The sequence below is a fragment of the Leptodactylus fuscus genome, chromosome 7, assembly GCF_031893055.1.
Source record: "Leptodactylus fuscus isolate aLepFus1 chromosome 7, aLepFus1.hap2, whole genome shotgun sequence".
Lineage (NCBI taxonomy): Eukaryota > Metazoa > Chordata > Amphibia > Anura > Leptodactylidae > Leptodactylus > Leptodactylus fuscus.
The window spans coordinates 59,581,428-59,605,995 of record NC_134271.1 but is presented as its reverse complement, the minus strand read 5'-3'; the positions used below and the strand labels follow the sequence as shown (position 1 = coordinate 59,605,995).

Genomic DNA, 24,568 nt, shown 5'->3' with positions numbered 1-24,568 from the left:
GAGCTCCATGACAATCTGCACAAATTTAACAAAGTTTTCAGATTTGTCTAGCAATTGAAACTGGTGAAATTCTTGATAGAAAGGCATCCTGTGGTTTTCATTATCTAGATTTTTCTTCAATATATGAAAAGAATATTGAAAATATCCATCCATCCCCCAGTTTTCTCTATATGCAGAGGCTGGTCCTCTTCAGCAATAAGGAATCTCTCTCTATTCCCACATAATCAGCAATAAACCATAGTATTGATCACAGGTACCAAGTAAGGTCAAGGCAGTTCACCACTGGAACAAACTCAATTTCATGTATACCGTGTGACTAGTCTAATTCTGAAGGGACTGCTGTACTTCACATGAGATTTATTAACAATCTGAATACTTGAGCTCCTTGCTTCACACTTCATAAGATTTGCAGGACACTCACATGTTCTCAATGATGGGCAGATAGAAAACACATGCTTTCTAGAAGAGAAGTATATAATCCAGGAACTGCAGTGAATCTGGCATGGAGTCATAATGTAAAGCATTATCATATCCTGAGACCATCACAGGGTTGTACATTTCTATTTATTGCACTGTACAGTTTGTGTAAAAGTGTGTGGAGGGGCAGAGGGCAGCCTAGTGAACTGCACCCAGCATTAGTCCCACTCTTCATCTCCTTCCCCATCGGGATTGTCTTCTCGCGGAGGTTCTTGGAACTGGATATTTGCCAACATGTCTCTCATTGCTGCCATGAGCCGATTCACACCTCGATTTAAGTCCCGGACAGCTCCAGCTTCTTCACCCTCTGCGACAGCCTCACCCTGTAATACAAGGTCATAATTTAGAGCCTATAAGACTATGCTTGGCATTCCCAAACCTGCTGGTGCACAGTTTGTTTCTTTCTCCGAGCTGCCCATCATCATGAAACACCCCTCCTTCTTTAAACTAGCCAGTACATGTACATTACTGTCCCACTCCTCTGCTACAGACATACACACTCAGCAGTTCACAAGTGGACATGTGACACTAACTCTGGGTGGAAAAATGTTGTGTGTTTTTTTTTTTTTTAAAGAAATAAGAAAATTCTTTTTAATAATAATAAAAAAATGCTGTTAGCGGCTTTATAATCATTAGATAAATCATCAGAACACTTGTCCCATAGACTACAATACAACTGTATTGAAGTTTATGGGAAACCCCCATTTCCACCAACCCCTGGTTCACATCTGCGTTGATCCGTTCAGAGAGTCACAGATTCACGGGGAAATCCGTCCTTAAATCCATGGCAAATTCCTATTTGTGAAATTACTCTAAAGCTTCTTATATTGAAATACACTACTTATTTATGAAAAGTTGTATATAACTGGAGTTATGATTTAAGGTGGTCATGGTCGTGTGAGGCCCATTGCAAGTTTTGCTATAAGGCCCCAAAGTTTCTTGTTACGCCCCTGACACTAAGTCTACTTTCACACCACAGTATTTTAGTTTAACAGATGACTTGAGACAGTGCCTAGTATATGGGCTAAACTAAGTGTCATCCATCCTGTATAGGCATCCATGTTTAAAATAAAATACTCTTTGATATGTAATGATTTTTAACTGGATACAACTGCGCTATTCCATGAGGTGGAAAACCAGAAACATGGGGTAAATGGGACAGGTTTCTGTGGATTAGTTTGCCATATGCATTGGGAGTTTTCCTGGTACATGCGGTAAACTAGGTACTGCGATAAAGATCACCATGGTGGAAACAGAGAGCAGCAGGATAAGAAAAATAACAAGAAGACCCTCCTGGCCTAGCGAAACTAATGCTAAAAAGAAGGCATTGTGTGTATTTTTGGCTGATTATTATAATAACATGGGTGTGTGACAGGAAAACCTACAGAGCATATACTGCTTAGCCATTGTATTGGGACACTACTGTAATACAGTACTGAGTGAGGGGAGATATAAATAGAAGTCATAGAAGACCGTTCTGTAGACTGAAAGAAAAAAATGAGACTCATATGAAATGTTTCAATACAGCCTTCAGGAGGGACCTTGTCCACACTTATGGACTGTTAACCATCTTCTACTGGGTTTCCCTGAAGCTTTTTCATTCAACCAGAGGTGTCAGTGCCATATTTTCAGGCGAAACCAATACTTTCACACCACCAAAGAAGCACAGAATGGCGAAAGACAGTGAGACCCTCAAAATGCATTAAATGGAATAAATTGGTTTCTGTGTACATGACTATGTCTGGGCTGTTGAGTTCCAACTTTACAACTGCGGGATTGGTAACTACTCCATCAGGCTAGTGAACTCTGGTTTATATACCACAGCTTTATAGAAAGTTACTTGTTATTCTGCTGAATGTTAAGACGTTTCCACTTCTTTTGATGTTCTATGTTGTATTAAAGTTGTTAATTGGGCAGAGTCAAATACCAATATACTTGTCATTTCCTCACACTATGGCCACAATACGCAGATGGGAAGTCCAATCTCTTTCAAAATATGAACTGAACAATTTTTTTTGTTTTCATCCCAAGAAAGAAATACCTCCATCTGAGAGACCTTGATAGATGGGATTAATGAAATATGATTTATCTGTCCAGTGTATAGAAGCCTTAACCCTTTATGGACACAATCAGTTTTGACCTTCAAGATGCATCCCACTTTTTCAAATAAGATGTGTTATTTTATGTGTTACTTTAGAAAGCTTTTACTCATCCTTTTGTATTGGGACACATTGTACGTTATATTAGTGGTAAGTTTTGGTGAAAATGGTTAGAATTTATTTAGAAAAAGATGCAAAGTTTACATAAAAAAATGGAAAAATTAGCAAATTTCAAAATTTACATTTCTTTGCTTCTAAGGCAGATAGTTATAGCTCACAGATTAGGTAATGATTAAAGGGGCTCTATCATTGGAATAACGTGTTTTTTGATATGCCTGAGTAGCCTTTAAAAAGGCTATTCAGGTGCTGCTATCCTTCTTTTAAAAGACCCCCCCCTGTTTTTATTATATACCGGTAAAACCAATATGTAAATGAGCCTGTCCGTGCACCCTGGGCGTTCCTCCAAGCCTGCGTGCACCCCCGTGTCATGCCTTCAAACCACTCCCTCTGCAGCTTGTGCTCAAAGTTAGTCCTCCTCCTCTCTCCATATAACCCCGCCTCCAGCATCTCTCATATCGTTCCTGTACATTGAAATGTCGGGCATGCGCAGTAACGCTCCCTTCTGAGCGCTACTGCACATGCATGAGCGCCATTTTCTTGTGGACAGTGAAAGAAAGCGCACAAGAAAATTGTGCTTGGGGATGTGAAGTAGCGCTCAGAAGGAAGCGTTACTGCATATGACCGACAAAAAACACGTTATTCCAATGATAGAGCCCCTTTAATATGTCTACGCTATGTTGGCATCATTTTTTGTACGCTCCCATTTTTAGGATCTTAGAAGTCTTTTTAGTTAAGCAGCAATACCAGCTTAAGTGACCAATTCAGTTCTGAAGTGGCTTTGGAGGCCTAAGCATTAGAAACCCTCCCGTACATCACCCTATTTCTAAGACTGCACCCTTCAAAGTGTATTTCATTGCTGGTAGCTTGTATGCAAAGACTAGGGAAGTTCTTCTCAAGTATACCGCATTGTGTTCCCTTTATTTCAAGGTCTTAGAAAAGTCTTTCAAAATATTGTAAAGAAAGAACCCTCCTTATTTAGATGATAACAACAAAAAAACATCAGAGCACCATAAATCTAACAGAAAGAATTTTAGGTTTTAACCCACCTGCATATTAAAATTTGGCAAAAGTGACCTAAAGAACAAGGATAAGGTCCCTTCATTTGATGGTCTGTTTGGCCTGATAGGGAAGAAGAGAAGCAAATGAAACTTAAATCATGCAAATAAAAATATACATCAACCAAACAGGGTCAGAATAGAAAATGTGTAGAAGAAAATATCACTAAGGGCTTGTTCACATCTGCACCCGGGACTCCGTTCTGCAGGTTTCCATTTCCTGCACAAAACAGGGCAGGAGACGGAACCCATTCATTTGAATGGGTTTGAAAAGTGTCCGGCAGTGAGCGTTTTATGCTCTCCGCGACTAAACAGTTTTTTTTTAAAAAAAACGGACACAGAGTCGGACATTGCAGTACTCCGTGTCCGGTTTAAAAAAAAACTGTTTTGCCGTGGAGAGCATAAAATGCTCACCGGCACTCACGGCAGGACTCGGCATGACAGGTTTCCGTCTTCTGCATGCAGAAGACGGAAACCTGATAACGGAGACCCGAACGCTGGTGTGAACCTAGCGTAAGCACTACACTTACCTTTCAGGCCTTGTGTAAGAGACCACAGAGTCCAGTGGAGGTAATGGATCAAAGCTGAGCACAGGCTGCGATGTCACATCCTGAAGACAGAACAATAACAATCACAAATTAACAGTAAAAAAAAAAAAAAAAAAAAAAAAAAAAAAAAGTTAGTATGACAATAACGGTGGATTATATGGTACTCACAAGATAATATGTAGGATGGAGTTTTATGATTCACAGAAAATTCCAGAAATTTGTTCCACTTTAATGTAACGCAAGAACGTTTTGATCACCAATTTCATACTATCACCCATCACCAATCAATGCTGTATAGTGTATTAGTACGGTCTGTAAATGTCTGTCGGATGACAGGGGCCAGCTATAATCAAATTATACCTAAACTTACAAAGTATTAGAATATAAAGCTCATCTTCACTATTCCATAATATTAGAGCTTATTCCCTTTCCTATGTAGCAGACCTCAGTGTTGGAGTATATGCAGCAGGATCAGAAATAGAGTCCATTCTACATACAACGGGTGCCACCTGTGCTGTATAGGTGACAAATGCCACCAGCAGGCTGTAAAAGGACGCCATTGTGGTCACGTGACTGCTAAGGCCAATCAGTGGCCTCAGGAAGAGACCTGTGATGTCACAGGTAGTAAAATTGCCTGCCCCTCGCTGAGACCGATGATTGGCCTTAGTAGTCAGAGAAGACCGGACCACACAGGGAGGCACCGGAGCACCGTGGAAAGGGTGTATGATTTTTTTGATTTTTTTTCACTGCCCCTAGCCTATTTAAAACTTAAATAGGTTGTCCATTTTTGGATAAATACATTGTACCAAGCCATGCAACTGTTCTGGATGTGTTTTCAGCAACCAGATGTAAAAAAATTTTCCATTCAATGACAACAAGCTGATCCTTCTAAAAAGAGGGAATGAAAACCGCAAGAATATCAGAAAGTTACACCACAGAAACTCATCTTTGCAAAGGATCTTTAGTCCATACAAAGATTTCTCTGCAGATCTTACTAAATCCCCACTTAATTGATGCAAACTAAATAAAAGTTATATTCATCGTTGTATAACTATGAGCTTAACATTTGCCAAGGTTTTTTTTTTTAATTAGAAAGATGCAATTTTAACTTGAACACGTTTTTAGTGATGTCCATTCAGTTTTCTGTTCATATATATGAATGATGAGGTTACTGTGATGTAACTGAAAGCTGCAGCACCTCTAGATCTAGACTAGAGAATAAAGTAATAGCAAGTTATGAAATGTGGGTGGAATTATTTTAAATAGACATTAAGAGTTAACATTTCCAAAAACACATCTTTTAGTGGCTCCATTGTGTAGATAGAACAGGACTCAATGGTGATATTTGATTACTAAAAAAAGAAGCCACAAATAAGTGAATTGCAGATTCTTAGTGTTGCTGTAGCTCCCAGTGAAAAAGAAACAGGCAGCCATTTGTTTTGTAATGCCATCTAAGCATTCTCAGATTAAGGAGTGCTTGATATCTTGTGATATTATAAACATTAGGCTCTTATCTCTTAGAATTAAAAACACTAGGAAAGTTTTCCTTCTCCGCCCCCTTAAGATCACACACAGAGTAGCCGGATACTTACTAGAGGCAGTGCAGCATTCGCTCCCTTGATCTCAGACAAGATGACATGACGATGTATGTTCCTGGGGGCACTCTGATAGCGAGTCTTTCTCCTGGGGATGGAAAAAAGCTGATGTAAATCAGTACAACAATCACAAGTCTTTCAATATCCTATAAGTACAGGGTGATCCAGCTATTTCCATCCACAGATAAAGCTTTCATGTTCATCAATGGGCCCTTGTTCTCAGATGTTCACACTTCTTATATATAAGACAGTGTTAAAAGGGGATGTACCGGGCCATAACTTCTTAAATAATCTGGCATCATAATGAGCATCTAGATTAATACTTTAGGGCTAGTTCACACGGGGTTCTGCGTGAACACATTCCATCGCAGCTGCTGCGATGGGAAGCCGGTGCAGTGCACTGGCATCCCGTTACGGCTTTCCGCTCCGGATTAGGCCCAAATGAATGGCCTAGTCCGGAGGGTGTTGTCGCGAGGCAGACGCTGTAGCTGAATCAGCCGCAGAATCCGCTTGAAGAAAGGGCAGCTCGCTTCTTTTTTCCACGAGCAGCAACAAACTGCTGACGGAAAAAGGAAATGACCGGCTCCCATTGATTTCAATGGGAGGTGACAGGATTTTGATGTGGATTCCGCGTCAAAATCCTGACCATTTTGTCCTGTGTGAACTAGCCCTTAGGGCTATTCAGATTAATGCAGGTTGTCCACGAAACACTGATGTAACCAATAAACCATATAGCTATGATGTGTTACTATACAAGTGGATTCATTGACATTGGGAGTCCCTGTGGCCTACTCTGCAGAGAAAGAATCTAGGAAATAGAACTTAGATTTATAGCTACACTTACTGCCAAAGTATAATGCACAATCCCGGAATGAGTGTGGCAGGATTCCAGCTATGCAGTTTCATCAATATACTGGAAATACCAGCAGTGAAGCTACAACTTCTTACACACTGAATTCAGGGTTGTCACCGGTGCCCAGTCCTTTATAATTCTATCAGTCTGCCTAGCTTTGCTTGGTAATTGGACCATCAACCATCCCACACCCCAAGTTGTTTGTTACCACACAGTTCCATTATGAGTCTTGGGACGATAGCCTCTTCTGTAAATCACTGGGTTGTGGTTTTGGTACAGGCAGATATGCTGAGTGATGCTGGGGATAAATGTTGTATATGGCCACCCTTCCCCTTTCTTTTAAAAAGGACTGACCACTTTCTATAATTTAGGCTGTACAATTTTCCAATATCCTTTCTGTATCAATTCCTCATTTTTTCCTAGATCTCTGCTTACTTTAATTCATTTTACTTACTCCTCTTTGGATTAAAATCAGTCCATGGTCATGTGATATACAGTCCATGGTCATGTGATATACAGTCCATGGTCATGTGATACATAGTCCATAGTCATGTGATATACAGTCCATGATCATGAAATGGACACACAGGTGCACAGCTCGTTACCAGGCAGATGTCTGATTACTGTGCTGTGACTATCTGTGCACCTGTGCGTCCATCACATGACCATGGACTATATATCACATGACTATGGACTGTATATCACATGACCATGGACTGTATATCACATGACCATGGACTGATTCTAATCCAAAGAGGAGTAAGCAAAATGACTGACAGTAAGCAGAGATCTAGAAAAATGCATGAGGAATTAATACAGAAAATTTGTTGGAAAATTGTACAACCAAACAATACACTTTGTTCTCAATACTGGTCTGAAAGTGGCCAACTACTTTTAAACCCTTATTGAGAAAACCAAAAAAGAACGCAACTTTCATCTTCTCACCTGAGCTCACACTCTTTTATTACAGGATCATTATTGTCAACCATGCGCAAAACTTCCCGGACATTCTGCTCTAACCAGGACATAACTGAAGGATCCTTCCAGAGGCTGTGACATCGTCCAATATAGAGAGAGGTCAGCTGCGACAGTGCAACAGGTTGACTGTGGAAAATATGTTTAAAAAGTTAAATACACATTTTCACTGAAAAGGCTAATATAATTCCTTATTCCTTAAAGAACCCCATTCAATTGTGTCAGAGAAATGTCCACCAATGTCTTGACCACCTTAACAACAGGTCTGCATACTTCATTCAATTTGGAATAGTTTGTATTATTTAAACAATAGCCAATATCGCCAGGAAAATAATATCAGGAGACAATACAACTATAATGCAGAGTCCAAAGCACATGGTTTCACAGAGTCTTGGCTTGCATGGTGACTGTGTATGTGTGAAGAATCTATACAAGGACTCTCTGACAACCCTGCAGCCGGCTTTAGCTTTGCTTTAATAAAACATAAAATTATTATTATTTACCTTATTTGAGCAACCGCTCCAAAAAATGGATGTGAAGCTACAGCAGAGTCGGGCTGAACTCCACAAGCATCAAGAAGGGGAATGAGAACTACAATAAAGAGATAATAAATCACAGGACAATGGTTTAACAATGATTATGTTAGCGAGAAATAAATGCAGGTCTTTAGAAAGCAAAGAGTACGTGGAGGACAAAACTAATTCCAAGCTTAACAGAAGAGGACAAAAAAGATGTCAAAGTAGTGATGGTAAACTTATGGTACACACAAGGATTTGTCTGCAGAACAGGTGAGCAGTCCAGCTAACACTACACCAGAGTGCTAGCCTTTACCAACATTATATATGGACTATGATTAAAGGGGTTGTCCAGGAATTACAGTTCTCTGCCAGGAGAACAAGGAAGGCGATATATTAACAGTAGCGCCTGGAGGTTTGTTCCAGTGGAATTCCTAGTCACTGATTGGCCTCAGCAGTCACAGGAAAGGACATCACTCACACATGTCACCAGTGACATCCCCGGTGTTGGACATCAACAGATTTAATACTCTAAGGATAGTACATCAATGTTAGAAACTGGATAACCTCTTTAAGGTATATTAGAAAGATGATAGATGTTACTATGTAGGTCAAGCACCTATGAATGGAGAACATTTGAGAACAAACAATAACTGTAGCAAAGGGTAGAAGAGTCTTTCTTCTAGATGGGGCACATACCTCCTGGGAACATTATAAGAGCTTGCTGTATGAGGTGTGAAGCTCTGTCATAGGTTGTCACCTGCTCCTGTTCTGACACCTCATCTTGCTGACTGTACAGTAAGAGAGCCAGTGGTACAGAAAATGCAAAGTTGGGCAGTTGTGATAGATTCCGATGAGCCTGAACATGAAACAAAAAAAAAGTTATTAAAAATTGTTACATAAAGGGGCAAAAAAATTTTCTTCAACCATTAATCAAGGAATGAATTTGATGTAAAACAAGCAAGAAGCAGATAATTTCATTTGTGTGCTTTCTGGCAGAGAATTTGTGCTAATCTAACCCTAGTTACACCTTGATAGGCTAGGGATAGATACTGTGGGGAAGGTAGCTTGGTAGCAGCAATGGTGGGGACCCAACCAATCAGAGACAGGGACACAATGTCTGGTGCAAACAGGTTTATTTGGGAATAAAAGCCAAAAAATAAACCTTCAGGTCAAGCACAGAATAAACAAAAATAAAATACAGCCTTAACTTCAGGCAATATGGCAAACAAAACTTTACTCCTCCGAGCTCTAACTAAACAGTAAAAAAAAACCCTGAACTATACGTGTAGCTTACTTGGTAACACGAACAAAACCTAAGTAGCACAGTACAGTCTCACCAGATTCTCAGTGTCTCAGAAAGTAGTAATTTAGCTGCACGCACACGTTTTAGCTTGAAGTGAAAAGAAGTAATCCTTTAATTTGTGACTTCATAACAGGTTTTTGTACAAAAAAATTACACACCATGTAAAGCATCAGGACAAAGAATGACCAAGCTGTACAGTCATGGCCAAAAATTTTGAGAATGACGCAAATATTATATTTTCACATGATCTGCTGCCCTCTGGTTTTTATGTGTGTTTGTCAGATGTTTTTATCACATACAGAAATATAATTGCAATCATATTATGAGTAACAAAAGCTTATATTGACAGTTAGAATGAGTTAATGCAGCAAGTCAATATTTGCAGTGTTGACCCTTCTTCTTCAGGACCTCTGCAATTCTCCCTGGCATGCTCTCAATCAACTTCTGGACCAAATCCTGACTGATAGCAGTCCATTCTTGCACAATCAATGCTTGCATTTTTTCAGAATTTGTAGGTTTTTGTTTGTCCACCCGTCTTTTGATGATTGACCACAAGTTCTCAATGGGATTAAGATCTGGGGAGTTTCCAGGCCATGGACCCAAAATCTCTATGTTTTGTTCCCTGAGCCATTTAGTTATCACCTTTGCTTTATGGCAAGGTGCTCCATCATGCTGGAAAAGGCATTGTTGATCGCCAAACTGCTCTTGGACGGTTGGGAGAAGTTGATCTTGGAGGACATTCTGGTACCATTCTTTATTCATGGCTGCGTTTTTAGGCAAGACTGTGAGAGAGCCGATTCCCTTGGCTGAGAAGCAACCCCACACATGAATGGTTTCAGGATGCTTTACAGTTGACATAAGACAAGACTGGTGGTAGCGCTCACCTCGTCTTCTCCGAATAAGCTGTTTTCCAGATGTCCCAAACAATCTAAAAGGGGATTCATCAGAGAAAATGACTTTACCCCAGTCCTCAGCAGTCCACTCCCTGTACCTTTTGCAGAATATCAGTCTGTCCCTGATGTTTTTTCTGGAGAAAAGTGGCTTCTTTGCTGCCCTCCTTGAGACCAGGCCTTGCTCCAAGAGTCTCCGCCTCACAGTGCATGCAGATGCACTCACACCTGCCTGCTGCCATTCCTGAGCAAGCTCTGCACTGCTGGTAGCCCGATCCCGCAGCTGAAACACTTTTAAGAGACGGTTCTGACACTTGCTGGTCTTTCTTGGGCGCCCTGGAGCCTTTTTGCCAACAATGGAACCTCTCTCCTTGAAGTTCTTGATGATGCGATAGATTGTTGACTGAGGTGCAATCTTTCTAGCTGCGATACTCTTCCCTGTTAGGCCATTTTTGCGCAGTGCAATGATGACTGCACGTGTTTCTTTAGAGATAACCATGGTTAACAGAAGCGAAACAATGATGCCAAGCACCAGCCTCCTTTTAAAGTGTCCAGTGGTGTCATTCTTACTTAATCATGACAGATTGATCTCCAGCCCTGTCCTCATCAACACCCACACCTGTGTTAATGGAGCAATCACTGAAACGATGTTAGCTGGTCCTTTTAAGGCAGGGCTGCAGTGATGTTGAAATGCGTTTTGGGGGATAAAGTTCATTTTCTAGGCAAATATTGACTTTGCAAGTAATTGCTGTTAAGCTGATCACTCTTTATAACATTCTGGAGTATATGCAAATTGTCATTAGAAAAACTGAAGCAGTAGACTTTGTGAAAATTAATATTTGTATCATTCTCAAAACTTTTGGCCATGACTGTAGATCAAAATTATTCTGCAACATTTCGGTCAGATGACCTTCATCTGGCTAGATCCATACCAGCTATGTCATTGTTCACTCCTGCTACCTAGCTGTTATGAAGTCACAAATAAAATGATTTCTTCTTCTTACTTCAAGTTAAAACGTGCATGTGCAGCTAAGGGGGCGTTCACACTACCGTCTGTGTCCAACAGGTAGTGTCCGCTCCTAGTGTCCGTTCAAAATCTGGCATGGACATTAGGAGTGGACACTAGCTGTGTCCGTGACACCTGTCATTTATTTAAATGGCGATCGGGTGCGTTCTTTTGCACTCCGTGCCCTTCCTTCACTGTCCGCATGTAAAGATGTCTGACTTTTCAAGCGGACAGAAAAACCTACATGTTGGGTTTTTCTGTCCTCTTGAAAAGTCGAATATCTTTACATGCGGACAGTGAAGGAAGGGCACGGAGTGCAAAAGAACGCACCCGATCGCCATTTAAATAAATGACAGGTGTCACGGACACAGCTAGTGTCCACTCCTAATGTCCATGCCAGATTTTGAACATGACACTAGGAGCGGACACTACCTGTCGGACACAGACGGTAGTGTGAACGCCCCCTTAGTTACTACTTTCTGGATATGGGTTGGGGAACCCTTTTTTGCTTAGCACCATCAAGAGGTTTTCTAAGAGTGTGTGGTTCCACTGTTAATATAAGTTCTCAGTGTTTCATGACAGACCCAGGCTCCTCATCTCGCTCCCAGGATCTGCCCTGAAGTGCAGGCTCTGCAGCCTTTTATGGCCCAGTAAAGCGTCTAGGTCCCACACCTGGACAAAATATATGTCAGAAACCTGGGGCCGATACATTGGGACTCTAGCACTCTGCCTGCCACTTTCTCGCAACAGATTGGGATTGATGTCTTGTCTTGTTACCCGGGGTTTCTACTGCTGACAGACCAGTGGGGGTGCCCTTTATAGGTCACATTACTAGAGAGAGGTATGGAAAGGAGGCAGTGATTTTCCTTGCTCAGATTATTGATATTTGATGCTCTATGATCCTGAAACAATCAGTATGGACCCAAACTTAAAGGAAACCTGTCACATGGTTTTCCTATCCTAAATTGGATCCAGCGTGTACAGTAATGAGGTTTTTAATGGCGCACTTCACTAAGCTTTCTGTTGTTGTAAAGTCAGGTTATAAGCTTTTAATACCTTTGACTGGACTAGGAAAATTTACCTTAACCAGGGGGTGGGAACAGCTTCACCTAACCATGCAGTCCTTGCACTAAATCACACCCTGTACAGCATGACTAACATGTACATTACTGACAGACTTCAGATGTCAGACTGATGTCCTACCCGACTGCAGGCCTGACGGTGTGATTTAGCATGATAACTATATGACTAGATGAAGATGGCCACCCTGACTAGATAAGGTAAATTTTCCTAAGTCAGGCTAAGGTTTTAAAAGCTTGGAACCATTTTTTTTAAATTCTCTTTTTATGATAATGAAGGTAGTCACCTTGCTAAGCAGTTATCTGCCTCCAGGTTTATTACAGAGGTGTTATCCTTCATTGTCATACTGCCTGTGATGATGAGGACTGCTGAGAAATGATCTTTACAGAACAGGAAATCTCATCCTATTCTGAGACTTGATGCCATAGTGAAAACTGTTAGATTTCAAGTTGAAAAATGTAAAATAAAAAAGAAGAAAATTTATTTATTTTTTTCAAAAAGAAAACTTTACTTTGGGCAAGGACATAAGGATTTTTAATACTGTTTTGCTCAAGGGAAGCTGAGCTGCCTTCTTCCTTCACACCCTATCATCACCAGCAAAAGGAACTGAAATAAATAAATAAACTTCCTGGGAACACTCTGCCCAACCTTTCAATTGCTATATACTTTGGGAATTGGAGCTGTAAATTTCAGCTCCCCCTGCTTGTTCCTCATTTGTGTCTCAATGTTGCTCCTTCACTTTCCCCTACCACTACATTCCTTAACTTTGAAATTGCAACTCAAAGAAGGACAAGCTATAACGTTATACAAATCATGGATGTAGCAGGGCTCACTAAGATCTGCAAACACGGTAATCAGATCAGATCACGTGGTGTGGGATGATGTGTCCCAGGAGCTTTTTTTCACCAGGACAATGCCAGGCTGCATGTTACTAGTGCTACTATACGCAGCCTATGTGGACTTTATGGCCTGCAGTGTCTCGGGAATAGTCATCCATTGAAGGCATATCTGAGATGTCATTTTTTTGCAACTGCAAAGAGAGCAGCCAGAAGACAATCTTTGTGATTTGGTGCCCAAGTGAATTTAGCACGGCATAGCATTTTTCAGGTGATGCAAGTGAATTGAATTCATGTTTTGGATATTTTGATTCCATTTTTATCTTTTGCATATTATTAACATGTCTATCAATCAAATGATCCATTATCGCAAGACTTTCCCCTTCTTGGTGTTACAATTCCTTGTTGAGGATTGTATGATATCCACATTCACACATTGGTCACTTTTTCATTTTATCTAACTTTCTTTAGTGCTTATTCCCAGAGCTGCTTTAACCATAGAGCAAATAGTAGATCCACACTGGGGCGATGGTAGTAGGGGGCCTCCCCCTGCTGCCCTGCATATAAGCTGTATAAATTCATAAGCAGTGAACTCCCCCTAATGGTGTATAATTAAAAAGGAAAAAAATTCATAGGTAATCTGTCAGTATGATTATGATGGCCTTCCCTATTTCAGGGAAGCATAAAGTAGTGACAAACACCCTTTTTACTAATACAGGCTGCGTTCACACGTAGTAAAGTGGAGCACAATCTGGTACGTATACGGCGTGTCAGAGTTTGAGCGCTCAAAAAGATCCCATTGATTTCAATGGGAGTTACGAGTGTATACGCCGCGTAATTTTGCGCCCACAAAATTACGCAGCGTATACGCTCGTAACGCCCATTGAAATCAATGGGATCTTTTTGAGCGTGCAAACTCTGACACGCCGTATACGTACCAGATTGTGCTCCACTTTACTACGTGTGATCGCAGCCACATTGTGCAAGCGAAGTATTGAAAACCAGAAGTGCTTCATATCCATAAGCTGTGGGTTAGCCTAGCCCACCAGTGACTGACAGCTTACTTCTCATGGACAGAACGGCCGAAATTATGTGCTAACCTTTTCTGTGAGACATATATACAACTAGCATCTGCCTGCGACTTCGTCTGCAGGTTAGTGTTGGCGCTGAGCCGCTTATATGTAGCCAATTGCTGTTGTAGATGATCAGCCTGCTCCCGCGTCTCGGCTCTGCTATATCGCAGCATATGCGCAGAATACTCAGTTGTATGTACATCTCTGCATATGGAGAGCGTGATCAGCTGTGCTACAGCGCTGCTTAAGCTCTGCTACATCTGGCCATTTGGATTATAGGGGTGTTCTTATGTCAGTGTGTGAGAAGATTCTGTGTTACAAAGGGCTGAATGGATGTTGCTGAAATGTGCCAAAGTTGGTTCAGCCTGCTCCCGTGTCTCGGCTCTGCTACATCTCTGCATATGCGTAGGATACCCAGCTGTATGTACATGTTTGCATATGGAGAGCCTAAAGAGGTGTGTTACAGTGCTGCGTAAGCTCTGCTACATTGGGCAATTGTGATTACAGAGGTTTTGTTATGTGACTGTCTGAGCAGCTTCTGTGTTACAAAGGCCTGAATGGATGTTGCTGAAATGTGCCAAAGTTTTCCCCCTCCCCCATCAAAGGCAGAACAACACATTCCCCCGTCGTACTCACTGAAACTCTACACCTGATATAGTCCTCTTGCCCACACATAGACTGCATGTTCTGTAGTCTCCTGATCCTCCATGAGACTCCATTATCTTTCAGCTTTCACACTGTCCAGCTTCATCCTATATAGCTCCGCCCACAAAATAGCATGTAGCTCCACCCACTGTCTAGCATAATCCTATCCTATAAAGGCTGAAGGACCTGTGACGATGTCATCACAGGTCCTTTAGTGTTGTGTGAACCCAAATACCTTCACTGCGGTCGTGTAGAGACGTCATTTACCAGGATAAAAAGTAGCCTATGTTTTAATTGGGGTTCCTATATATGCATGTGGCAAATTTCATGCAAATCCGTACAGCCGATTTTGCATGATTCAGGAACAAATATTCAAACCCACAAACATCCAAACCCACAAACTTTCATAATCTACAAAAAACTTTTGGGCTGGTGTTTCCCAATTTTTATGTGACCAATACTCACCTCCCACTCCTCATACATCCGGATAAGAAGCAAGTACTCCCGTGCACGCAGAGCCAGGTAATCAGCCAGTAGCAGCATACAAAGTGGATCATTCTCTGGATCAAGACTGTAAAATGTAATGTCAGTAGATAAGTCAGATTGATCACCAGTCCAGTATTAAAAGTTACTGGTTAATACCATATCTAGCCCCTTCAGGCCACAGGCACTTTTCTATTTTAGTTTTCGACTCCCCTCATTCCAAATCCCCATAACTTTTTTATTTTTCCGTTCACAGAGCCATATGAGGGAGTAATGTTTGTGGGACAAATTGTACTTTGTAATGGTACCATTTAATATTCCATCTGATAAAATAAGACTAAAAAAAATAAGTCTTTTTGCAGGGGCCAGAGGTACTTTTTAGTTACACCATTTTGGAGACTGTGTATTGCTTTGATAGCTTTTTATGCATATTTTCAATAGATGTGAAACAGTGAACAAAAGGCGTTCTGACTAGGGTACTTTGATTTTTGTAACGGTACAACTTTTTTTTTTCTTTCCTGACACAGGAATACTTAAGGAGTTCTTTGTTCACTTTTTTTTTTAACTTATATATGTATTCTAGGGAAAGGGAGGAGATTTGAATATTTAATTTGTTTTATTTTTTTTACTGTATTTATTAGACCCTTTAAGCATCTTCAACCCCAGGAAAGGGGGTCTGATCACTAATGTAATGTATTACAATGCTAATACATTGCAAATTGCCGACACATATATTACAGACTGAGTAGAGCAGCCTGTAACAGAAATAAATGCCAGACAACCCTGTGAATGTTCGAAAGGCTCTTGGCTGTCATGTTAATGGACTGCCAGGCCTGGATCTCATTCTGGGGGGTCGAAGTTCTACCCCAAAATGGCAGTGCCCATGTGCCTTAGCACCTTAGTCAGCGTTGACCGAGGTGCCAAGGGTTTTAATGCCAGCAATTAGTGTAGGCACTGATTGTGGCCATTAGCAGCGGGTTTTTGCTGTATAATACAACAGAGATCCAGTGGCTGTGGAGAAGGGAAGGTTGACGTAGGATTCTCCTGCCAGCTGACTGATTTATTGTCTTATTCTGTGCACTAGTAGCCTCTTATCTACAACCTAGCAGTGTTAAAATAGAACAGAATAGCAGAGTGTAACAGCCGCAATTACATTGGTATCTGTTCTATTCCCGCTCCCATTCATGCACTAATATGTAGAAAGTAACTCTGCCTGAAAAGTAGAGAAGAAGGCATATATATGTAATAAAATATATTACTAAGTTCCATATAACCTTTTCATATATATTCATTTATGAAAAGTTCCTCATAACTGGAGGTTAAAAATGTTGTACCACAATAGACATTTATCACATATCCACAGGACCATCTCACATCTCTAAAACTGAAATCCCCAAACCTTGTCCCAACTAACACGGTCTCACGGACAGTCTGCACTTCATAATTGTGTTCCACTGTTTCCATAATTCCCACACCTTAGTTCGGTCAGCTTACCACCATTTTGATTTGTGACACATAATTATTATATTGGGAGACTATACAAGTAAAATACACTCACTCACCTGAGGATTAGTTTACAGAACTCCAGTGAAGTCCTTAGGCAGCCTCTCTTCTCCAAGAATATCATGTGCTTGAAAAGAGCCAAGTAAAACGCTCTACAAACAGAGGGAAAAAGTGAACAGGTTTCCCTCATTTGAAAAATAACTAAATCTTGCAAAAAGTTTAATACATAAGTGCAGTACAACATTATTGCCATGGGCCCAGGAGCCTTGTATGACTAAGTATGGTTGTCAGTTTCTGTCTATGGCCCATGAAGTTCTTTAACCACTTCAATACCGAGCCAATGTTTGGTCCAGGACTAGAGATGAGCGAGTACTGTTCCGAAACGGCAGTTTCGAATAGCACGCACCCATAGGAATGAATGGATGCAGCCGGCTCCATTCATTCCTATGGGTGCGTGCTATTCGAAACTGCCGTTTCGGAACAGTACTCGCTCATCTCTATCCAGGACCAGACTCATCATTTTCGGGTTTTTTTTATGTGTGGTTTTGAGGGCTTTAACATTTTTATCATATGAGTTATTCAACTAATTTCTGCGTCTTTTTTCAGTGACACATTGGGCTTTATTTTTATGTTTTTATTTTTATTTGTGTTTTAATTTTTTTATATCCAGGAAAATATAAAAAAATAAATTTAAAAAAAAGAGGAGGGAAACGTGTGTTTTTCACTTAACTTTGTTTTATTTAATAGAACTAAAAAGTGCTACTAAATAAACTTTTTAAAATAGTTTTTCCTATCCATTATGGTAATTTTATTTTATAATGTGGGGTGGGGCAAGAACCTGTAAGAAGGGCGGTTTATTGGCGTATTATTTTATGTGTTTTTTTTAAAATTATTATTTTTTTCATAGTGTTTCTGTAAGGTCATAATAGACCTTTGGGAAAATCTGATCACTTTTTCTTTGGGGAAGGTTGATTTTCCCTGTAACTGGGGCTGGTACGTTTATCCCCAGTTACAGGAGGAATGCAGCCTCCTGCACATTACTATAGAGCTGATCTGGGACCTGTAGGACCCAGCGCTTCTAACATGCTCTGATCCTGACGGATTACGTGAACGCCAGGGTCAGAAGGGAGCCGCATCATGGTGGCACCCATAGCTGTGTATATAGCACTCATTCAGTGCTGTGCACACAGCGATTAGGGAAGGCAGGGACAATAATAAACCGCCCCTGCCTTCTCTAGGGGGCGCTGGTTGTAGTTTCAGCCGGCTTCCACATTTCAGCAGCTGCATGATTTCCGGTACATCCTTGCAGAACAAGGCAACCACTTTGGACATAAATACTCTATATGCAGTCCGGAATTGAGTAAGAACATACACATTCTATCAGCTACTAGTCTTTAAAAAAAAAAAAACTGAGGAAAACTTGTATATAAAAGTAAAAGCACTGGAAGTAAGTTATGGCCAAAAAGTAGACATATCCTATGAATATGCTTTAAATGTATGTAATAGGTAAAGCCCTTTAAATACTAAACATACTGCAACATAGCCATGGCATCGCACCTGTTTTCCGATCGGCAATAATCAAGTCTGCAGGTCCCACTAGTGAGACTGAAAACTGGATGGAATGCACACTCCAGACTGTAGAGGGCTCTCTCTGCAAATAAAGGCAACGTAATGACAGTCAGTAATACAAAGACAAAGAGCGAAAATCTGCAAGTTGGTATATTTACCAATTAGGTCTCTGGCCATTTCCTGATCCTCCTGAAGACGGCACACATCACTGAGCTGCAGCAAAGAGTCTACATGATATGGGTTCATCTGAAGCAGTAACTGAAGCAAGACACAAAATAGAATGGCACATAAAGTGAGATTCATATATACCGTATTTTTCGGACTATAAGACGCACTTTTCCCCCCCAAATTTCGGAGGAAAATTAGGGTGCGTCTTATAGTCCGAATGTGGGGGGAGGAGCGGATTTACAGCATGGCCGCGCTACTACCACTGCTGGTTTTCTGCAGCGGCAGGAGCGTGACAATACTGCAGGCCCCGGCAGCTAAAACACTCCCCAGCATCCACCGGTCTATTACAGCAGATGCCGGGGACTGTCTTAGCTGCTGGGGCCTGCAGATTGCCACGCTCCTGCCGCTGAAGAAAACCAGCGGTGGCAGTAGCACGGCCAGGCTGCAAATCCGCTCCTCCTCCGCAGGTCCCGGCAGTTTAAAGTTAGCCCAGGGCTGGTCCCCACTGGCCCCATACCTTTAGTGATGCAGGCCGGCTCCTGCACGGCGAGGCCGCAGGAGCCGACCTGTTCCGATGACAGCTGGGAGCCTAATGAAGGCTCCCAGGTCTGTCATAGCTATATATTACTATCGCGGCTGGTCTATGACACTCCGCGATAGTAATGTATAGAATCTCCCATAGACGGCAATACACTTGTATTGCCGTCTATGGGACTTGCAATCAAATGATTGCAGGTTCAAGCCCCCTAGGCGGGGGATAATAAAATAGTAAAAAACACACTTAAAAAAAATATAATAAAAAATAAAATAAATAAAAGTTCACCTCCTTTCCCTAGAATACATATAAAAGTATAACATTACTGTAAAACATATACATTAGGTATCCAGGTGTCTGAAAATGCCCGGTCTACTAATATTTTTATGTACAGTGAACGTCAAAATCAAAAGTGCTAAACCGCCGGGTTTTTCTCACCGTTTTGCCTCTGATTTAAATAAAAAGTGATCTAAGCAATAAACATTTCCCAAAATGGTATAACTAAAAAGTACACCTGGCCCCACAAAAAAAACGCCCTATACATCCCCGTACAGCTGCAGGGTCACCTGTCAATGTGGCCTTGAAGCTGTTCCAAAACTACAACTCCCATACATTAAATATTTTACCATTTTTTGCCAGAAATTTTTTTTCCCTATTTTTCTCCTCTAAAACCTGGGTGCGTCTTATAGTCCAGTGCGTCTTATATATATATATATATATATATATATATATATATATATATATATATATATATATATAGAGTAAGGCCCTGATATGATTCCATGATTCCTTTAGCTTTCCAGTTTTCACCTGAGAGATCTTGTTGACCAAGCAATACCACAAAGGTATGTGCTCTCTGCTTCAATATGTAGAGAGGTCACAAGCTTTCTGTATGAACAGGTATTGCCCAAAAAAAAAAAAAACAAGGTTGAAACAAGGTCCATCTCTTACCACAATATTGTTTGGATCCATTGACTCTACAGCATCCAGGAACTTAAACTGAACCTGCTGGTAATCCCTCTGATGCTCAAAGGTGAAATATTGGACCCCTCGCTTGGTCTCTAGAAGACTCATAGTAATACCTATGAAAGACAATAGATTTAGTAAATAGACTGACCTTGAAAAGAATCTCACGCTACAGAGATTGGTTAGTATAGTGGATTTAGACAAGTGGTAGAGAAAACTAGTTTATTTGCTATATTTTTAGCGGTACTCACCTGTTTTACTGAATCTTGGCCATGTGTTTTTTGGAGATGTCAGCCACGTGCTTCTATGATGAAGCCGTTGCCTTTGTCGTGGTCTGCAATTTCAAGATCCATATAATCTTAGCTATTTATTGAAGTAAAGCTATGTCAATGAGTTATTCTTTAAAACTGGTGGAGAGGAAAAGTAGAGTAGCTGCCCAAAGCATCCTGATTCAAGCTCTCATATTATTAAGAAACTGAAAGTCACATTTTTATGGGGCAACTAATACACTTTCTCCTAGTACTCATTTCACAAAATCTCCATTATTCTCATTATCTTCCAACACTGCAAGTCAGTCGAGAAACATGTGAAACCCCATGCTGCCATGTTAAATCTGGTATATATGCTTTAAACAATAGGCAGGAGATGATGCATTGATACAACCCACCTCTGATCTCCCATGACTGCTCGGGTGCCAAAAAATTTCTTAAGCTCGGTCTCTGGGTTCAGGTTCCTACAAACAGAAATACTGTAGGTTATAATGACAGAAGGACAGAATAGGCCGTACAATGTCATATAATGTGGATTTATCTTGAGCACAGAGTGGAGGAAGCGAGACACACAATGGTGTTATATTTAGGTTGATGCGCAATTCAGCAGGACTTGGTGGTTGTTGACTTAGACTGATCAACAGGAGCTCCAGGGGTTAGACCACAGATTATATATATATATATATATATATATATATATAAAAAAAGATCTTATGTCCCAGCATGCATGTTTGGGGTTATTTAGGTATAATGGTAAACTATTTTTCTGTAGATGTGTTTGCAGCAAACATATGACACACATGGAGATGTAGACAACGATTCTGTAGTTAGCCAGGTGAAATTAACATCAATAATAACTCCAACATACATACACAGTCATCACAATAGACAAAACTGTAATACCAGATATTTCTCATTCTAATGAATCTCCAATACTATAAATGCTGCTTCCTGCTAGTCATGTGGTATTGATTTTTCTCTTTGAACAATGCAAGTACCTAGTTCAAACTGCAGGTGTCTATTCTTTTTTTATTATATACCCTGCTCAGCAGTCTAGGTACCATATATATATATATATATATATATATATATATATATATATATATATATATAATTTCTGTGTGGTTTTTCATGTTTTTACTTCAGCACATGTGCTTGATATTTTTATATGCCATCATGCAGTATTAATAAGGCTGGTATTTTTATATGAATTGCCACTATAGAAGAAATACTTCACTGTACCTGTGTTCAACATATAGCAGAGGACGGGTATCTGCATTGCTGCTGTTGTTCTGGATCTGGTACGCAAGTCCATTGGTGTTTTCTATCCTCTCTAAAATACTGTCAATGTCTCCAAGCTCATTGCCGCCCTCTACAGTGCCATCCTGCTGCATGTGGTTGGAAAACAAAATGGTGACAAGTGATGTGTTGCACAATAATGTACAAATACACAATGCAAACTAAGGCTACGTTCACACTACCATTATATGTCATCATAGAGGATGACAGCAACAGAGTAATAGAAACAGATGGAGCCTCCTACATTTGTGCCTATTTCCATTGACTCTAATGTAAACAATATCATATTCATAACAATATCATTATGACAAGACGCTATCTTGTCAAGTTTGTTTACTTTTGCAATGGAAGAAAAAGTCCTGCGTGTATTGATCCCAAAATGAATCCAGCACATAATGTACAGAGCTTGCACTTAGGCGGCGTTCATACTGCCACTGCTGTACGCCCCAGGGTGTCCGCTGTAAATCGGACAGCAGACTGTTTGTTTATTTATAGTAATGTTAATTTGTCCAATTACTTCTGGTCTCATTAAATGAGGCGGCTTTTTAGAAAAATGGTTGCAAATCCTAAACGTTTCACTGGATATTTTTGTTCAACCCCTTGCAATAAACTTGAAAGTCTACAATTCAAATGTATCTCAGTGGTTTCATTTCAAATCCAATGTGGTGGCATGAAGATAGTGTCACTGTCCAAATATTTCTGGACCTATCTGTACACTATGTTTTTCTCCGCTCACACAGTAACATTCCTGACCAAGTGTTGTGCAAGACAAAAGTCAGAGGGAGAACTTCTTGTCACCTAGTCCTAGCAAGGGAAGGAGGAGGGGGGGGGGGGGGGGGGAAATGTCTGCTTTTAACTACCCTCCAGCACATTACCACATACGGACAAACAAGACCGGGGTCCTGTCTATGAACCAAATCAACTAAGCTGAATCTATGCATTATATATGAATTAAATAATGTTATATAAAGGCTGAGGGGGGGGGATTGTTTACCCCCTCAATGACAGCTGTTTACCTGGCTAAATACTGTTAAGGCAAGGTCTCTGTATGAGACTCCGCCACAGATTCTTGTATGGAGGACTTTTCTCTCCAGCGGTTTTATTGGCGCAACCCCAATGGACACGGACGGACCCCATGAGATCCCCTATGTGGTCCGTGGGTGTCTACAGGTAACCGCTGTTTTAGCAGATGGGCTCTCCGTCATTGGAGCCCACCTGAGGACAGGAATGACAGACATCCCGGCTCAAGTTTGAAGCTAGTCTAAGAAACGGGTGGTCTCATATAAAATACAATTTCCGTCACTATCCACAATGGATATCTTACCTGACTATCACCAGGCGCAGATTTCTTCACTTTTTTTTTCTTTTTCTTCTTCTTTGTTTTATTACTAGATGTGGTCTAAAAAGGTATATCAAATTACAATAGAATGCAGACAAGGATGTGCGTAATTCAACACTCATCTTAAAGCAGAAGTGGCGGCCATACCGGAGTTGAAGTAGTCCCACTGGGGTCATTTTCAGGTTTTTCTTGTCCGTTGGGCTCCTCTTCATCTGTAAGTCTGGACTGTGCTGTCTGGCCGGGGTCCGGATCACTCTGGGGATCTTCATCTGGTTCAGTGATCTGTGAGAAACAAGTTACATGCTCTGTGTGATCTAACACTTTCCTTCTACAAAAAAGGAGAGCACATTCCCAATATCTCACCTTACCATAAACTTAGTTGTCCCTCCAATTTCATTCTATTACTGATCTAACACTAGGCAGGAGAGAAGCAGGGTGTATGCTGGGTGGTACAGCTGCCAAAGCAAATGTCCATGTCTTGTACACAAGCCCTAGCACTAAGAACAGGACTTATGCAGAAGAACCTCTGGGCATTGTAAAGATGTCTTGGCGCCTGTACCTCCCTCCCATTGTGCTCCCTGTAACCGTATGCCCAATGTTTTATTGAGGATCTCCTAGTGCCTACCACAGTGAGTAGGACATACAGATCTGTGGCTGTCACCCAGTATATCCCATTAATGCAAAAGTCAGGAAGACTAGCAGACTGTAAACGCCTGGATTTCTGTTGCCATTGACTGTAAGTTCCTGTTGGAAGATGATTGAAATGTCACTTGTTATTAGTCCTGACACATCCATTAACATCTATTTACTATTAGACTGGACCTCATATGAATAGAGGAGGCCGGGGTAGCTTACAGACACATCTGGAACAAAGTCCTACAAGCCTTATTCTTCTTTCCCCATATATGGTCCCATATATGGACAGCAGAGGACCATATGGGTTCACCTATATAAATTCTCTGATAGATCTTGGTTCCATTGTTATGATGACCATCTGATGTCCACGATACTAGAATAGCATAGCACACTCAACCCTGCAGCCTGTGAACACATTACACGTAACTTCTGACAGCTGCTGTTCTTCTGTTCTCCCACTAGATGGCAGTACTCACCAGCTGGAATGGGTTGCTCAGGCCCCGTTCCTCCAATAGTTTGCGGTTCCCCTTGTTTTTCCGGTTCCGTGGCTCGGGCTGTAGAGGTTCCTCTTCCTCCTCCTCTATCTCCTCAGGGCCACCGGGTACCTCTTGTCCCCTCTGTTCGCCCCGCAGCCTCCGCAGGGCCCGGCGGGACATGGTTCCGGCTTACACCCGCGGGCGGCGAGCACGTAAGTAACTAAAGCTCAAGAACGAGCACGGAAGAGCTGA

The 24,568-nt window shown here is 41.1% G+C and overlaps 1 protein-coding gene across 2 annotated transcripts; it reads right to left on the bottom strand.

Annotated features, from left to right (window-relative positions):
• Positions 1–546: 546 nt before the first annotated feature.
• Positions 547–24,568, bottom strand: TCF25 (TCF25 ribosome quality control complex subunit). Of its 2 annotated transcripts, none has more exons than XM_075281970.1 (18): positions 24,317–24,568; positions 23,352–23,486; positions 23,190–23,264; positions 21,809–21,954; positions 20,965–21,030; positions 20,549–20,631; positions 20,283–20,413; positions 18,787–18,886; positions 18,617–18,710; positions 17,119–17,211; positions 15,539–15,644; positions 8,937–9,096; positions 8,226–8,313; positions 7,693–7,851; positions 5,892–5,982; positions 4,282–4,361; positions 3,743–3,815; positions 547–800 (listed from the first exon to the last, which is right to left on the bottom strand). In XM_075281970.1, exons 1-18 carry the CDS (start codon positions 24,494–24,496, stop codon positions 636–638), a joined length of 2,025 nt encoding a protein of 674 aa, XP_075138071.1. In that variant the 5' UTR covers positions 24,497–24,568; the 3' UTR covers positions 547–635. The 2 variants fall into 2 exon arrangements, with proteins under 2 accessions (XP_075138071.1, XP_075138072.1); XM_075281971.1 differs by having other exon boundaries at positions 21,809–21,951.

Bases quoted from the DNA above. Each gene is read 5' to 3' on its own strand.
- TCF25 (XM_075281970.1), bottom strand. From the start codon at position 24,496: ATGTCCCGCCGGGCCCTGCGGAGGCTGCGGGGCGAACAGAGGGGACAA. The intron at 21,031-21,808 runs GTACAGTGAAGT...TTCTGTTTGTAG, and splicing joins CTGCTATATGTTGAACACAG to GAACCTGAACCCAGAGACCG. The intron at 18,711-18,786 runs GTAAATATACCA...CTTTATTTGCAG, and splicing joins AATGGCCAGAGACCTAATTG to AGAGAGCCCTCTACAGTCTG.